Source organism: Gymnodraco acuticeps, unplaced genomic scaffold (assembly GCF_902827175.1).
Source record: "Gymnodraco acuticeps unplaced genomic scaffold, fGymAcu1.1, whole genome shotgun sequence".
Classification (NCBI taxonomy): Eukaryota; Metazoa; Chordata; class Actinopteri; order Perciformes; family Bathydraconidae; genus Gymnodraco; species Gymnodraco acuticeps.
The window spans coordinates 265,646-284,169 of NW_022990737.1; the positions used below are offsets into that span (position 1 = coordinate 265,646).

At 42.5% G+C, this 18,524-nt stretch overlaps 1 protein-coding gene across 2 annotated transcripts; it reads right to left on the reverse strand.

Moving 5' to 3' along the window:
- Positions 1 to 479: 479 nt before the first annotated feature.
- dhcr7 (7-dehydrocholesterol reductase) lies at positions 480 to 9,664 on the reverse strand. 2 transcript variants are annotated; one of them, XM_034231893.1, is made up of 8 exons: positions 9,487 to 9,664; positions 8,513 to 8,621; positions 5,590 to 5,812; positions 5,373 to 5,463; positions 4,659 to 4,872; positions 3,830 to 4,034; positions 2,661 to 2,792; positions 480 to 1,890 (listed from the first exon to the last, which is right to left on the reverse strand). In XM_034231893.1, the coding sequence occupies exons 2-8, from the start codon at positions 8,617 to 8,619 to the stop codon at positions 1,426 to 1,428; spliced, it is 1,437 nt and encodes a 478-aa protein (XP_034087784.1). In that variant the 5' UTR covers positions 8,620 to 8,621; positions 9,487 to 9,664; the 3' UTR covers positions 480 to 1,425. The 2 variants fall into 2 exon arrangements, with proteins under 2 accessions (XP_034087784.1, XP_034087783.1); XM_034231892.1 differs by lacking the exon at positions 9,487 to 9,664 and adding an exon at positions 9,255 to 9,273 and having other exon boundaries at positions 1,426 to 1,890.
- Between the last annotated feature and the right edge of the window lie 8,860 nt (positions 9,665 to 18,524).

An 18,524-nucleotide genomic window follows, 5' to 3' on the forward strand; every position in this document is an offset into this window, starting at 1 on the left:
AAGACCTTGGTTAAGATGTTGTAAAAAAGTGTCATTCTTATGTGGGTTTTGTTCTAGTTTTGCCTTTTTGATACATAGTATCCACTGAGATTTTGTTGATCAGTGCACGAATGCTCAAATTAAATGATGATAGGACAGTAAGTGTTACAACATAGAAGTGCATTAAGCAAATGATGCAGTGGTTTGGGTGTGGATTTGGTAAATGACAGAAACATATTTACAAGCTTTAAATGGACAGTGAAAGGACCATAACATGTGTATTCTAAGCTGTTTGTATGTTTTTAGGTAAACCTACGCCACCTATGGAGATATGTATACAAATACAAGTCTCTTTACATGTAACTGACCACTTGCATTAGCTGTCATCTGCTGCCCCCTAGTGTTGAACATCAAAATAACATGCTGGGGTGCAATTTCATTTAAATGTCTTACTGTTTTGTTTGTCATACATTTCCCAATTTGACTTTCATACCCACACATATCTTGAATCCTTTTTTATTTGCTTGTATTCATACAGAATAAATCAACCAAATATCAACCTTTTGAAGTGAATTGTGTTGCTATAGGAAAGGCAGTGCTGGCATACGGAAATAATATCAAACGGCAGACATATGATGTTTTGACACACACAAAACCATTTCAGTTAGCACAGAATTAGCTAACGTAAATGTCGCAATCCGACACAGAGATGACACTTTTTATGAGGCAGGCCAGAGAAACCCTTAATCCCATTGGTCCATCCTTCGACAGCAACACAATATTATTGTCTATATTGATGAATACATTTATTTTTTCCATCTGAAATGACTTGGTGAGAAAAAAGCCCCCATCATGGCTCCCTGAACTAAGTGCCATCATCATCATTGATTATGAGCAACAGGCAAGGGAACAAAAAGGTTTTAAACTCACTCAGATATAAACAGAGAAACTTCAAATTCTCATATTTGAGAAAGCATAATCAGCCATGTTGTGTCTTGATAAATGATTATCAAAATGGCAAAGTGCATTATGGGAATGTCACAGAATGTTGTGCGTTAGATAACTGACTCCTTCTCTTCCTGATTTTGGCTTTGGGTGGTTTAAGATGCGCTTGGTCTTACTAGCTCCAAAAATATATTGTATAGTTATTGAAATAGTTTTAAAGTATGTTAAATGATCACATCATAACGGAAGCAGCATACTGGTGTATCATACTGCCTTTAAGAGGCAGGAAAAAAAGAGCACTTAAATGTCTGTACCTGCATATTTTGAAAGAGTGTGTCCAGCTCTTATTTACAAACATTTGTTTTGGAATGTACAAAATGTAGTGTAACATTTTCAGTATGTTATATTCTAGACATATATAAAACACACAACACATTCAAATGTTTGAATCTACGTAGCCCCTATCCCTGTGGGTCCCGCCTCCCCTTTTGCTCCCCTTCTCTAAAACACCCCAGGAATGAGTCGGCGCGGCACAACATCAGTGTAACGCTTCCAATCCTTTCCGTACTTGCTGCTGCAGCGGTGCTCGTCGCGCACACAGCGGTGCACCAGCAGGATGGTCATGTAAACGATGTAGAAGTACGGGAGGATGTGTCCGAAGCCGCAGGCGGCACAGTAAGCCAGGGAGCCCATCAGGTCCCCGGTGTAGTTGAGGTGCCGGGCCACCCCCCAGAAACCTGAGGTCATCAGTTTGCTGCGGTGGAGGCCGCCGTCACCGGAGTTGTACGAGCACTCGATGTACGTTGGCTTACTGCCCCAGATGGAGCAGGAGCCCTCTGTGCGGCGGAACAGATCCTTCTGGTGGTTGGTGGAGCGGAAAATGTAATACCCAACGAGGCCGAGCAACAGCACGGAGAGGGCATGGACGCTGGAGAGATGCACCGGGTGGTACACCAGGTACAGACCCTGCAGAGCATTTATCACATTAATGTACACTTATTGGTGCTTTTATAGATTTGAGAGCTGAATTTGACAGCAAAACTAATGATAGGTTGAATGACAAGTATTTGATAAGGGATGGCATTAAGACATAGGATTTAAGTTCAGTATAAATTAGTACAGTCTTGTATTTTACATTCAACTTTACTTTAGGGCTTCCCAATGGGTAGGCCCCCGGTGTACCGGCTAAGTAATAACAGGTTGGCAGTAGCCTTGGCTGGAGAAAAAAACCTTCCATGCAGCAAATTCATCCAAATAGATATTATTTTTAACCATATCTTTGAAACTAATATGCACTATATGAAATCAAATGTATATTTGATTTGTGCAATTTAGAACTGTACTTTTAATGTTATTAACAACTAACTGTTATTACTGTACAGTGTGTATTGTATGAGCAACCCTTATATTTTAGATTCAAATCAGATTTCTTTTTTGAAGAAACATTTTGATTATTAAATGCATTGTTATTGTAAAAGGTAAGTGATTATCATGTTCACATGCATTTCTAATGGGTTTAGCAGTTCAAATCATATCTCTTGATCCTTTACAAAGGGTGGATCCCATTAGGTTTGCTGCCAATCATTAGTCCTCATGGTGTGATGTGTTGGTGTCAGGGAAGACCCACATAACTGAAACAACGGTGTTTACACATGATGCCACTAAGGACCAGTAATTTCATATTCATGACATAATTGTTACTATGCATTTTTAACATGCATGCATGTGTTTGTTACCTGCAGTGTGTAGAGGTATGGCAGCCACACACAGTCTCCCCAACCCAGATACCATCCGAAGTGGTCGTGGCAGATATCAATAGTCTTCAGGTACCACGCCTCATTCCAGAAGAAATCCAATACATAGAGGGCCTACAAAAACACAAAAAGACACAACTTGCCTTTACTACAATGACTCAACAAGCAGTGTTTACTCAAACTGTAGCTTAAGACCCCATTTACACGGGAACGCAAACTAAACGCAACGCAAACGAACCGAATACGATATCAAAAAAGTCTTCCATTCACACGACACCGCTCGAAAGCGCTGGAGACGCTGTAGTATATATGCCGGGCCTGTAAGTGGCGCTGTACTTCCGCCACAAAATACACCAAAAGCAGCGAAGAAGACCCCCGAGCATGGTTGCCCTTCTGTTTATTCTCCGTGGTGGATTTAGCAACATGTAGTTCTCTATGTCCGCTGATGGTTGTGGTAGAGGAGCTGTAGATTGTGCACTAACATCTGTAGCATGGTCAGTAGCAGTAGCTAGGGCGGTGGTGGCGAAGTCCATAGGGACAGGGGCAAGGCACCGTTCCCTACACTGCTCCCCGGGCGCCGTACATAATGGCAGCCCACTGCTACTAACACTAGGATGGGTCAAATGCAGAGAAACCGTTTTGTTACATAGTACCTGTACTACGTAATGACAATAAGTTGAATCTTCTTTTTCATCTTCATCTTCTTCTACTGACAGTAGCTACTGCTACAGCAGTGAGCAGCAGCGGTGGGGAGAGGCGGGGCTATGGCTTCATCGTTATCAGGAAAATGATCGTATAGGACGTACACATGGAGCCGTTTGGCCCCCCAGAGCGTTCCGTTTGCAGATCTATCCACCTTGGGAGCCGTTATCGTTTGAGGGCTCCGTTTCCGCGTTTCCGTTACGGCCTCGTGTGAAAGAACGGGCTATACGAAAGAGAAAAGTAGCGGATACAACCGTTTGTGTTCTTGTGTAAACACCACCTAAGAGTCAAGAACTCTAAACTTAAATATAAACACACACAACTAAACAGGTCGGAGAAGTTGAGTTTTTCCTAGTCAGTTTCTATATCTTGGTGTGATTTCATTTTGCAGGTGTCTGCTTCCACATATTTGCTCAGGGTCATCAATAGCAATTGGTATTCCTCCTTACCTGCAGGACGTTGACCAGGATCATGGAGTTGGTCACGTGACCGTACAGTTCTTGCTGCTTGGCCATGTATGACAGATTGATCAGAGTCCAGGCTACGATGCCGGGCCGGCCGTTGAAGAAAAGCTTGAAGTCGAACCACTTCCCGACGCGTGGGTTGAACTCGATGCCCATCATGTAGTTGTAGAAGACGTTCCCTGTGAACTTGCTGCAGAATCACAAAGAAAAGATCTTGATAAGCACTGGGAAGATTATGAAAACAATTGTAGAAAATGTAGAACATTAAGGCTATCTATGGCCACTCATATTCACAGAGAAATACTGCTTTATATTATATAATATACTGCTTTATATTATATATCAATCAATGTTTATTTATATCGCCCAATATCACAAATGTTACATTTGTCTCAGTGGACTTCACAGTTTGTACAGAATATAATGAAGACTAAAAGTCTTCACTAGTACATTACTACAAATATTAATGTTTATATTAAGATTTAGTAGCAGTAGCCCTTAGGCTTGGCAGCAAGGGTGCCATTCCCTTATCATTGTGTATAATGTGTATCAATAATTTGATTTTAAATAACGGGTAGACTATAGCTAGGGCTGGCTCAGGGTTGCCTTGAACATCCCCCTGGGTGCTATACTTTATTGTATTTCATTTAATATGATTTCCCTTTAGTTGTATTTTACATTCACATTAGCATTTTGTCAGTTGGATTTTCTATGTTGTCATGTTATTATGTGTTTTTCTGTACAAACTGCAAAGCCACCTGAGACAAGTGTATTTTGTGATTTTAAATAAAACTTGAATGTGATCAGTACTCACCAGTCTTCAGCGCACGTGGGGAAAAGGTAGGCCTTTGTGAAAGCATAGGTGGACACAGCGTAGCCCAGTATGTTAGCACACCACATCAGAGGGATCCAGTTGTCAAAGATGATGGTGGGGGAAAACCAGTGGAAGTATTGGGCGTTGGCGAACCACAGAGCATGAGTGATCAGCCAGCACTGCAGCCCATTCACCTCATACTTGTTAATCAAGCCTTAAAACACAGGAGATCAGATTTTAACATACCATTTTGTTGTTTGTTACAAATTTGTATTAATCTCTCCTAAAGTAAAAGTGGATTTAACACATTATATTACATGGCTTAGTTGAATACTCAATTCTGATTGGTCAATTTGGACAATAGGTCTGCTCTTTTTCAATAACAGACCGCTGCTAATTGCGCTGTGATCAAGTAACTATGTGCAGTCATATCAATCCGCAGTAAGAAGTCCGGTCAATTTAACATCAGCTGAGTCCCAAAAAGATATTGGTTTTCCTTCATCAGAATATTCTGCGAAATATATTTTGATTATTTATTTGTATTATTGTGGAGAGCATGCAGTCTACAACAGACCATGTTTTTCTTAGCGGAAGCATCACATTTCAATGAATACAATTGTGTTAATCAATATCCTGCTTTATAATATTGATTTATTTAGTTAGTGGCCATAGACTTCTATGTATGGGGGTACATGTAAGTGTGTAAGTAATTACCAGCAGGCGTTCGTGCTCCGTCCTGCACTCCACCGACATAGCCAGGAATAAACTTGTGTGTAATGTCAGGAACACACATATACAGGAACACCTATGGGAGGAACACACACCCTGTTTTAACACTTGCCAAGATCCCTCCCTGTTTAGCAAGAGCTGGAATGGACACATTATGCAAGTTGCACCTCCCGCCCTCATTTTTTGTGCTTCTTCTTCTTACCTGGAAGGTCACCCAGATGGCGTAGATCTTTGCAGCCGACCAGGTGAAGGAGGGAGCTCGGGACCAGATGGAGAGCAGGGTGGTCTCTCCTTGGTATAACTCAATCAGAGGCTGGCTGACGGAGCACTGGTACTGATCACAGGCCATCACAAAGTAGAAGACAATGAAAGGGGCGAAGCAGAGGAGGCCTATCACACCGCTCAGGGAAAACCAGTCCACCTCCCTGAGGATGAATCACATGTGAACACAGATTTAAGTTTGGGCTGGGAGACAAAGAACATATTCAGACATATACGATATACTTTATTGTCCCCGTAAGGACATTTGTTCTGGACTCCGTCCCACAGTACATACATGTACATATACAAACATAGTGGACATTAAGAGACATACACATATCATCAGTCATGCACCTTTTGAACAAACACAATACACAGACCTGACATGTTGTTTCAGTATTACCAGAACAAGTCAAATGTAGTGTTGGAAGATGAGACTACATCATCAAAACAACAATAATAACTAGAAAATGCATTTCCTGCAGACAATGCGTGTGAATGCTGTGAACTGTGTACATTTGTTGCTGAATTTAGCTCAAAATGCAGAAAAAGCTGAATATGTTATCAGTTGATTTAAAAATGGCAGTAGATTGTGATTTCAGTACAGTTTAATTAATTGTTCAGACCTAGTTTAAATGGTATGAAAATCCAGCTTCTTTCAGCTGACTTTTAGCAAAGGTCAAGCCTTTCCTTTCTTTTAGTAACTTTGAGAAGATAATACATTGTTTTATATCCACTAAACTGGATTACTGCAATGCTCTTTATATTGGAGTGACCAAGGCTTCCCTGTCACGCCTACAGCTGGTCCAGAATGCTGCTGCACGCCTCCTTACAAGGACAGGCAGGCGTGAACATATTACGCCTGTACTCGCCTCGTTACACTGCCTACCAGTCAGTTTTAGAATACAATTTAAAATGTTACTGTTCGCATACAAGGCCCTGAACGGTTTAGCCCCACCGTACCTGGCAGATCTTTTAAAACCATACACACCCACACGGTCACTGAGGTCTGCTGACAGACTCCTTCTGGTCGTCCCAAAATCGAGGCTAAAGCAGCGGGGAGACAGAGCCTTTGCTGTTGCAGCTCCAAAGTTATGGAACGAATTACCCCTCCAGGTTAGACTTGCTCCAACTCTGCCTGTTTTTAAATCTCGTTTAAAAACCCACTTATTTTCCCTGGCTTTTACAGACCGGGGGGGTATACTACGAAGCAGGATTTTCGCTTAGCCGGATAAATTCAGGGAAAACTCCGGCTTTCCGGTCCTACGAAGCTGGTTCTCTTTTTAGCAGGCTAGATCTCCATGGTAACTTATGCTTAGCGGCTAACCTGGTCGGGACCAGGTTAGGTTGCAGGCTAAGAGCTCAACTCAGTGAAAGCACCGCCTGCTGACCAATCAGAGCTCAGTGTGCGGAGTTTAAAGCGATCAAGTCATATTACAGGAGAAAGGAAATACAGAAAAGCTGCCGTCGCAGGAAAGACGGCCGGCAAAAATCACCGACTGTGTGAACGTGAACATGAATAGAATATCACCTCCATCTTCAGAGCAATCTGACTATTATAACATTAGCGTTAAGAAAGCTTACTTAAATATCTGCCACAACATAAGTAACCGGATCAGAGTAACATTAAGTACAGTCCGCGGCATATCACTTCATAATGTCATAATCATATCTCCTGATCTGAGTCAGCTGAGCCGTATCTGGCCGTGCAACACTCACAGTGTCACATACTGCATGCAGAAGTATTATTTTAAGCAACACATTAAGTTGACGAAACACTCGAGACAAATGTAATTAAAGTCAGATCGTGTTTTAGACGGGGCAGTGATATCATAAACCTGTTAATGTACGCATTCAAACACTTTTTCTGTTGCCAGCTGTATTCACCTTGCAGGTGCAGACTATGTGGCTTTTATCCTGGATAAAGTGTTTAAGTCATGGATGTTTAAAGTTTAACTTCTTCATTTTTGACTAGTATTAAAGTTCACTTTTCATTCAGGAAGTATGACGCTGCGCTGTCAGTACGCTTCTCCATGTTTGTGATTGGTCGAATGCTCCAAATACCACCCCTTTCATGTGAACGCGCACCTAACTAGATAGGACACGGCTGGCTTGAGCGATCCACTTGATAACCAGCGTCGTAGTACAGTTTAGCGACAGCGCGTATGTTTTGGATTAGGCCAACCGGCTAACTCAAACATATCCAGGTTAGGTTGAACCAGCTTCGTAGTATAGGCCCATGGTGACACTTGTGCTGTTAAATGTGTTTTTTTTGTTTTGTTACCTTACTAGTGTTTTGTATTGTTTTTACGTCATATAGGAGAGTTTTTCAGTCGGTGGCTTCTGATCTGGTTTCATTGTCTCGTGTATTACATTTGTTTCATGTCCTGTCTGTTTTTATGTATTTATGCTATGTTTTTATACAGTTGTTGATGTACAGCACTTTGTTCAACTCTGTTGTTTTTAAATGTGCTATATAAATAAAATGGATTGGATTGGTATATGGACTGCATTTATATTGCGCTTTGAGGTCTTTCCGACCCCTTATAGCAGCTTTACATTTACATTACATAGTCAGCACTCACCCATTCACACACATTCATACAGAGAGAGGGGCTGCCATACAGGGGGCCCCTGCTCAGCGAGACTAACACACTCACACACCGTCCATGCCATTGGAAGCAATTTGAGGTTAAGTATCTTGCCCAAGGACACATCAACATGTTGACAGCAGGGGTTGGAGATCAAACCAACGACCTTCCAATGGAGGACGACACTCCACCTCCTGAGCCACATAAACTTGTGATAAAGTAAATGATATAAGAAAATTGCCTATTGCAACCTGTGACATAACATCGTCTCACCATGCTCTCCCCCACTGTGCAGGCTGCCCCCCCTCTTCACTGGACTTCCCATTGGCACCGTGCTGGGCTCTTCTCCTGGTGGCTTCCATGGCCACGGAACCTTTCATTACTGGGGAGGGATCAGGTTATCAGGTTAGAATCAGATATCCAGTGGCATGCTGTACTTTCTACTTCTGTCTTTCGAAGAACATACAGTTGCATTCACTAAATAAAATATGTAGGTAATGGCACCAATGACAAGGGGACAAAATATGCTATTTTATACATTTCACAAATAATTTGCCTTTTTGTCTGTACTCTTTCAAGAAGTGTTTCAATGTGAACATGCCATGAAAGGACAAACAACACGTTCCACAAGCCAAACATTAACAAACAGATCTGAGGTAATTGGGAATTAAAGTTCATGTCCATGGAGATGTGGCATAACATAAAGTACATACATAAAGCTAACTGCTCTCTGGTCAGCTACACCCGCGCACGCGCACACAGAATCTAGACTCTAGATATCATTACCTTTGCTAGAGTCTAGAGCAAAGGTAATGATGCATGTACTTCATGTATGTCATACATATGCGCACAGAAACAATATTACTATCATTTAATAACTATGTTGCATGAAGAGACTCTCTGTTTGTCCAACATGTCAGTGTTAGCATGTTAACAGCAGCTTGTGACAGGCAAGTGGGAAGAGGGAGGAGGCGACCCAGCGTTTCATAACGACATAAAAAATAAAACCGTTTACCTCTTTTTTGTGTGAAATACAAATCTGTATCTTTCGCACGTGCCCCTTCTCTGACGAAGTAAGCGGAAATAACTGGGTTAAACGCTCAGTACTCATACTCATGTGTATCTTTAACGGTGCTATTTAAATAAACACAGAGGAAGTGCACATGCATTAACCGTAAACACAAGTTGTAGGCCAACCAGGTTAAAAATCCCGTTAGAGGTGCACTAATGTACCGTATGTCACTCACCGGTAGACAGGCCGACAGAGGCGGAGGCAGGCTGCTCTTCCAGGTGCAGGCTATCATGGAACCGCTGGAACAAAACTCACCGTAAGGCTAGAGGCTCCGCCCATAAGACCACTATTTATTAAAATGTAACCAATGATATCCGTGCAAAGGCGGGCCTGGGAAGTGAGGTGGACTCTGATTGGGCAGTACTAACTGGAGCCACCAGCTCCTGACAAAGACACCAGTGGTGGAATCGTTTAGTAAACAATGAAAATGGAAACATTATGAAATAGCTGTCATAGTATCTTTGCCAAACACTGTCCTTTGGCACCGTCGATTCTTATAATTGGTTGTTATATCACAATGTTATTAATGACAGAATCAAAAAGACAACGTAACGAGAAATCAGTAACATTATAAAGGAACACATTTACATTTGAAAAAAAGAACTGAAATGCCTTTTTCAAAAGCAAAACTCTAATTTCAAACAAAAATGATTACACAATGTCAGATTATAATAGCCTGCTGAGTACCCAGTTGACGTTTAATTTAATACTGGTCTTGAACAGAAGCATGTAAAAAAACATTTTGTTACACAAGACTCAGTTATACAGTTATTGTATTATGGTTTTGTCTCTTTAGTACTTTCATACACATACATACAAATATGGTGTTTCTTCTAATTTAAAACAATATTAAAGGTCCCATGTCATGGCCATTTCTACTGATCATAATTCCATTGTTGAGGTATACTAAAATAGATTTACACTGTGCAATTTTCCAAACTCACAATGGTTTCTCATACAGCATCTCTGTAAAGTATGTGTATTCACCGGTATTCACTCTCTGTCCTAAACGGCTTGTTGGAGGCTGCCCCCCCGTGAGCCCAGTGCGCTCTGATTGGTCGGGACGTTGCGAGGCTCGTCGCTGCGATCTGCTGCGAGGAGCGGACAGGCTTCCGGGTCGGCGATACAGCGAGAACAAGCGAAACTCATCCTCCTGAGCACACACAAACACTCACAGCCGAAGTAAAAACAATAAGTGTGGCTTGATATTGAGTAAGAACAAGGTTTATAACGCTGTGAGCATGGGTCTGCGGAGAGCATTTCTCCGCCATCCCAACTTAGCAGCCCGAAAAACGTTTACCCATTTAAACAGTCGTGGTAGATACCTTGTTTGTTTTAAACATCATAAATACACAAACACCAATGAATACTTACAGGTTGTGTACTCGAATCTCCCGCTGGTCCAAACAAAGTAGGAACAGCATCGTTCAGTGCCCTACGCTGTACATATCCGGCATGAATCGTTGAAAGGTTTGTGAAGCTTTGTTTTGTGAAATGCTGGCAGAGGGTGTGGCCTCTGGGTATTCACAAGTCACAGTACCCAGGAAGTAAACAATGGAAAATGAGAAATCTCCAACGAGGCGTTTTGGGGCAGCATAGACTGTGTTAGAGTTTTACTCGCTACAGGGTGTAGTTTGAGGGTTTTTGACTCCGCAGATCGTTTACATGCCTAAAAACCTTCATAACACACAAGGGGACGGGTAATAACCGGAAAAGCATGACATGGGCCCTTTAAAAAAAAAAAATCACATCAATACAGAGACTAGAGGCTTGTACGACAAAGCAGGTTCAAATAACCTGGATATGTTTGAGTTACCCGGTTTACCTCCTAATCCAAAACAAACGCCCTATCTAGTTATATGCGCATTCAAATAAAAGGGGCGGGGTTAGCAACATTTGACCAATCACAAACATGGACAAGCGTACTGACAGCGCAGCGTCATACTTCCTGAATGAAAAGTGAACTATAATATTGGACAAATATGAAGATGTTAAACTTGAAACATCCATGACTTAAACACTTTATCCAGGATAAAAGTCACCTGCAAGGTGAATACAGCTGGTAAAAGAAAAAGTGTTTGAATGCATACATTAACATGTTTATGATATCACTAAGACACGAGTGGATCTGACTTTAATTACATTTGACTCGAGTGTTTCATCAACTTAATGTGTTGCTTAAAATAATACTTCTACATACAGTATGTGACACTGTAACGGAGCTTACACACGGTGGCGTGCGTTGAAGCTTCAACGCTTCTGCCCATTCACTTTGAATGGGGTGACTTTGCCGAACTGCATTGTGGGAACAAAGCGTTGCTCGCTTCAAAAGTAGAGTAATTTTGAAGCTTCGACTGAAGCGTCAGCCAATCAAATCCCACTTATGCAAATCTGCCAGTACAAGTGCTAGCCAATCAAACTGGGATGCTGGGAGAGCCATACTGCAGTTCATTTCCAAAAATGTCATTTCCATGTGCCAAAAAATGGAGGACAAAATTATCATAGCGGTAGGGAATCACCCGGTGTTATATGATCAGTCCCTGTTCACCTACCGGGATACAAACCAGAGGAGCCAGGCATGGAGGGAGGTGGCAGAGACAGTGGGTGAAACTGGTAGGTTTTCGCCTGTTTGTGGAGTTTATATATCCAGTTGGTCGCGTTGGTCGCGTTAACTCCCCAAGCTTCAGACACGCCCACCGCCAAGCGTCAACGCACGCCGCCGTGTGTAAGCTCCGTAGCGTGTGCCCATTCTGCCCATTCACTTTGAATGGGGTGACGTCACGCTTCGCCGAACTGTATTGTGGAAGCAAAGCGTAGCTGATGATACCCCGCCATGTCTGCTACTGGGGCCTTCGTCCTCAATTGCCGCCGCCACGTCGCCTCCACACACTGCCAGATATCTGATATCTTGGAGGGTGAACTTGAATGGCACCTCATCGAGATCATCCATTTCGATCACCTCGAGGTCCTGATCCTCCACCTGCGGGCCGAGCTACCCCCGGAAATGCTCGCCACGATGCCGGCTTAGCTGCGGGATCATGCGGCAGGCATTACAGGCCGGCGACTGGCCTAGGCCCTCCTCGGCGTGGTTCGGCCCCAGGGACTGGAAGCACAGGCGGTGCAGGTCAGCCCCTGCAATCAGGCCAGGGCATGTCGGGCAGGTTCGGTGCTCTTGGAGTGGTTCCATGTTCAATCGCTTCTCTTTCTCTCTCACGTCTTTGCTCAGTATCACTTCCGCTTGCTGAATAGAAAGGGATGACGGTCAGGAGGCGAGGTTTTAAAAAAATGTTTTTAAATGTATACTTTTGTGAGATGTGCGCACATTCAGGTAGGCCTGCCCCGGGGCCGGCTACGTCTATAGAAGTCTCAGTAGGTGAATGCTTGCATGATAAGGTAGTACCCATAGAGTCCAGTAGAGGGCGGAGCCTGTGAGAGATATAACCCAGAGTTTTCGCTGAAGTTAGCTCGCTAAGCGAAAATCCGGCTTCGTAGTACAGGCCTCTGAACACTAAATAACTATAACCTCAGCAGAGAGCCTAAAAAAGGTCAGTTTGGTCCCAAGATTTGGCACTTGGAGACGGTGGAGGATTAATAATAAATAATAATAATAATAATAATAATAATAATAATAATAGATTAATTTTGTTAGCGCTTTTACAGGTGCTCAAAGACGCTGTACAGATATAGTGAAAAGGAAAGAAAAGAAAGGAACAACAAATAAATATATAGTTAAAGTTAAAGTCAAATAATACAAAAACAATCACACATTAAAAGCCAGATTGAAGAGGTGAGTTTTTGTGAGTTTTTTGAAGGTGGTGAGGTCAGTGCAGTCTCTGATGGGTTGGGGGAGTGAGTTCCAGAGGGAGGGGGCAGCGACGGAGAAGGCTCTGTCCCCCCAGGTTCGGTGCTTGATGCGGGTGGGGATGGATAGGAGGTTGGCTTCTGATGAGCGGAGGCAGCGGGAAGGGGTGTGGTGGTGCAGCAGGTCTGTGAGGTAGTGGGGGCCGGGGGCCTGATTGTTGAGGGCTTTGTGAGTAATCAGGAGGACTTTGAAGTTTCTTTGACGGACGGTGAGCCAGTGGAGGTTCTGGAGGACGGGAGTGATGTGGTCTCGGGAGCGGGTGTGGGTGAGGAGGCGGGCAGCAGAGTTCTGGATATGTTGGAGTTTATTGAGGAGGTTGGATGGTATGCCGTAGGATGCTATTGCAGTAGTCGAGTCGTGAGGAGGAGAGTGATGGGCGGAGACGGGCAATGTTTTGTTACTGTTTTGATTACTGCGAGTGCCTCCTGTGAGACCCATATTAAATTAAAGTCATATTTCAATTTCCGTGCAGTGCGCAGTTACTGCCAATTGTTCTTCTCGACAATTAACTTTATCTTTTGCGTTACAATTTTTATTTTTTACAATTCTTCTTGCTAAGTGCAATAGTTACTCATACATGTTCTGTGTGTCAAAGGTTCTTGGGTTTTATACTTCGATTGTTTAGCACTTATGTCAGTAATGCAGTTTTGTCAGGTGCATGAACATAAACCAACCACTAGAGGTCAGCATTCAGCTGTTACATTATGCCACTGCATACACACCACCACCAAATGCCCTTATAAGAGAAGTGCAGTTGAATTGTACATCTATTTTTTCAGCTTCTTAAATCAAACCATAGATGTGAAACATAGTGCGGCATCAGGCATTCAATGAGCAGGACTTGTCTTTATGTAGGAGTTCAGCATTCAGCTGGTAGATTGTTCAGGAAGTTAATCCTCCCAGCTGAATCTTTATTGTCACTGAGATGTGAGGATGCCATGGACAGGCTTGGGGAGTAATGGATTTCAAGTAATGCAATTACGTACAGTAATCAGGAGGATACAAAACAAGGAGACCGTATTCCCTTGGAGTTACATAAATTGTATAATACATTATCATATTACCAGTACATTTAGAACAATTGGGATTAGGATCACAACATTACAACACACACAGAACAGATCGATATTCAACATTTTTATTTTTGCTTTGTAAACTGTACGTGCTCATGTTGGTCTATGACTATCAATATGCCTAAGAAAAGACAGGTTTTTCTTTTAAACAAAATGTTCTATTTTCTAAGGTTTCATTGTTTTATTTTTCTAATATAATACACTTAAGTAAAAAACATCTTATTACTATTTATTTTCTGTCATATTTATTTTCATATTTGATTTTGATATAATCTAGAAGTAACGGGAAGCAATCAGGTTACATTACTTTAATGATGAGATACTTAGATTACTGATTCTATTGTTTAACAGGTATAGGTAACCAACCCTATGTTTTCATATTTCTGGACTTTCTTGTTTGACTGATCTTTGTCCAGTGTGAAAGCTAGTGGGAACGATGTCCAGTTGTCATAGTGTGTTCTAAATTGTCGGGATAGGCCTGCAAAAGACTGTAAAATGACTTAACTGACTCCAATGTTTTAATGTTATATCATATCTTAGTCTTGAGGAAAACAAAAGTAGTGGAGAAGATGTGAGAATGCTGTGTATTTTTATATCCAGTGTAGGAATGTGTTGAAATGCGAACAGTTGATCAGGGGTATTTTCTTTTGCACTACTGGCTGTTATATTAGGAGTGGGGATACATTCCTGTCTCATTACTTGTGGCTTTTTGTGCCACGTTAGACATTCCACCATCATATTACCCCCTTCATGTAATCAGCACCAAACACGCTCCCTCTGAAACGCTCCAGGACTCTGACCCGGCTGCTCGGAAATGTAGCCGTGTGCTTTTTGGACTGTCTCAAACTGCTTTATTGTCATCATATGTGTGATTTTCTGATTATCCGGAATTGGTTCTTCTCCAGGTCTACTGGTTTCCTGTAAAATAACTTCTGCATCATCAAATGACCTCACTCTTTCTGATCTTTGAAACATTCTTCTAAGTCTGGTACTGCTTCTCTTTTCTCGCAGTGTGTGTTGTTATGTAGCAGTTCACTCTGTTTGTTTCTGCAGTCTTTACTCAGTTTCCCTGTTCTCCTTCCTCACTTCTCCACTCTTTGATCAGATGTTGCTATGCTGTATCCAGACAGTGTGATGTATCTGGGCCAAGCAGCAGACAGCTTCACAATGTGTCTGAGAAAAAGAAGACATGTTCTGCTGCTGGCATCTTTTGTTACCTTGTGAAATTTGCTGTAAAAATGCACCAGTCTGCTCTCAGAAAGCACTTTCATATTAATCCCAGAATGCAACATGTCAGAATTATTGATGAAAAACCTGTCAGTGTGATAATCTTCATTATTCTGAGTGAATAGACAGGCACTAGGACTTACCATTTCAAACTGTGAAATTCAGAATTCATATCTCCTTAATTCTAATACACCAGTATTGTAATATAAATGTAATATATTGTCATATGTTTTACTTTAACCTCTTGTGTTTATATAACACATTTAAAAAAAAAAAATCTATTGAAAAAAATTCATCTTTTATTAGACATTTTAATTTGACTTCTATGTTTCTATAAATATATTTATTTTATCTTTGTTTTTTACATTGTAACTTTAACTTATTGTGTTTATATAAATATTTGTTTTATTTTTGTATTGTTTATTATTTATTTATTATTACATTACATTACATTACATTGCATTTAGCTGACGCTTTTATCCAAAGCGACTTACAATAAGTACAATCGACCAGGAAGACACAACCTTGAAGAAAACAGAATCATATAAGTACATCAGGTTTCATAGAGCAAAAACATTTCAAGTGCTACTCAACTGGCTTTAGATAAGCCAGTCCTTTATTAGTATATAAGCAGGGCTGCACATAACTGGTGCGCAGGTGCGCATGCGCACCTCCGCCAAAAAAAGAGCACCGGGTCATTTGAAAAAAGGCGCATTTGCGTACCAACATTGAGAGAGAGGGAGAGAGAGAAGAGAGATAAGTGAAAAGAGAGCAGAGAGAAGAGAGGAGAGAGAGAAAGATATTTGAGAGTTGCATATGAACTCAGGGCCGGCCCGTCGCACTGGCGTTATAGATGTTCGCCTCGGGCGCCAGATCTGGGGAGTCGCTGCGCTGGCAGCTCTGGGAGGGAAAAAAACATTTTGACTGTTGGGGCTCATCCTAATTGTCGGCCTTGATGTTACAATATTCATAATTAAGTAAATGTAACACCCTTTTCACCCCGGTTACACGTTTCATTTGCCCTGCACGATGGGCGCTGTAAGTGATGAAAATGGGGGATGTTGGCTTATCTTGCACCCGCAATTCACAGCCAAAGTGCGAGTGAGCGAGGGAGAGAGGGAGGGTGCACCGGTACCGGCGCTGTTGTTATTAGAATCTGGTGCTAGCTGCTCTAACGGATATAAGAAGAAGATGTTTCTACAATGATGTGGAGGGAGAGTCCTCTCCAGTCAGACTGAGAGGCTGATAACTACAGCTCAGTGAGGTAAAGGACTCTGAGTGTTTAGATAGTTCACTTTAGTCTAAGTTATCTCAGTGGGTCTCAAACGTTTTGATCACAATTGATGTAAACACATATTTCCAAGGCACTCCTTTATAATTATTGGGATAAACAGGTTTGAAATTATTTCAATGTATACTATAGGACAGTAAACCAAAAATATCCTTTAAAACTGGAAAGATAAAAAAAAAAGCATAAATAAATAAATGTTAAGGTAAAATAAGATATGAATGAACAACAAAAATAAAATAAGTTACATTAATTTGTTATTGGCTATGGTAGGTTATTGGTTATGTTCACATACTTATTTGATTACATCCACTTGTCTAAGATGACAACAGAGACTTTCAACCCAAACCCAGCTGTTGACTTGTTTTTGCTGATGGGAACTTGGGTCCCCTTCGCAGCGAGGGTGCAGCGAGCTGTTTGGTTGATGCAGAGCGGAGTGCACGTGCTGGGGTGTACGGTTTAACCATGTCCTGGATGTACGAAGGGCCAGATCCATTCGCAGCATGGTAAGCAAGTACCAGTGTCTTGAAGTGGATTCTAGCAGTTACCGGAAGCCAGTGGAGGGAGCAGAGGAGCGGCGTGGTGTGGGAGAATTTAGGAAGGTTGAAGACCAGGCGAGCCGCTGCATTCTGGATGAGCTGCAGAGGTCGGATGGCACATGCAGGTAGACCAGCCAGGAGGGAGTTGCAGTAGTCTAGGCGTGAGATGACGAGAGCCTGGACCAGAACCTGAGTCGCTTTCTGGGTCAGCTGGGGACGTATCCTCCTGATGTTGTAGAGCGTGTATCTGCAGCAGCGGGTTGTAGCAGCTATGTTTGCAGTGAAGGACAGGTTGTTATCTAGGGTCACACCCAGATTCCTTGCAGTCTGAGTCGGGGAAACAATAGAGGTGCCGATGTTGATTGTTAGGTCAAGAGTGGGACAATCTTTTCCCGGAAGGAAGAGCAGTTCAGTCTTGTCAAGGTTGAGCTTGAGGTGGTGAGCAGACATCCACTGAGAGATGTCAGCTAGACAAGCAGAGATGCGTGCGACGACCTGGGTCTCTGAGCGGGGAAAGGACAGAATTAATTGGGTGTCATCAGCGTAGCAGTGGTATGAAAAACCATGCGGGCTAATGACAGATCCGAGCGAGTTTGTGTACAAGAAGAAGAGGAGGGGACCAAGAACAGAGCCCTGAGGGACCCCTGTAGTTAATTGACAAGGGTCGGACTCGGACCCTCTCCAAGTAACCCTGTAGGTGCGGTCTTTGAGGTATGAGGTGAGGAGGGAAAGTGCAGAGCCTGAAACTCCAAGTTATTGGAGAGTGCGAAGGAGGATCTGATGATTCACCGTGTCGAATGCAGCAGACAGGTCCAACAGGATGATGACAGAGGAGAGGGATGCTGCTTTAGCAGTATGCAGTTCCTCAGTGACAGTAAGGAGGGCAGTTTCTGTTGAGTGACCTGCCTTGAAACCAGACTGGTGCGGATCCAGAAGGTTGTTCTGATGGAGATAGCAGGAGAGTTGTTTAAAGACAGCGCGTTCAAGTGATTTAGACAGGAACGGGAGTAGAGAGACAGGCCTGTAGTTTATAACATCAGACGGGTTGAGAGTGGGTTTCTTTAGGAGAGGGTTTACTCTTGCCTCCTTGAGACTGTTTGGAAAGTGACCAGAAGTTAGAGAAGTGTTGATGAAATGGGTGAGAAACTGTAGAATATCAGGAGCGATAGTCTGAAGGAGGTTTGAAGGGATAGGGTCCAGAGGACAGGTGGTAGGGTGGGCAGA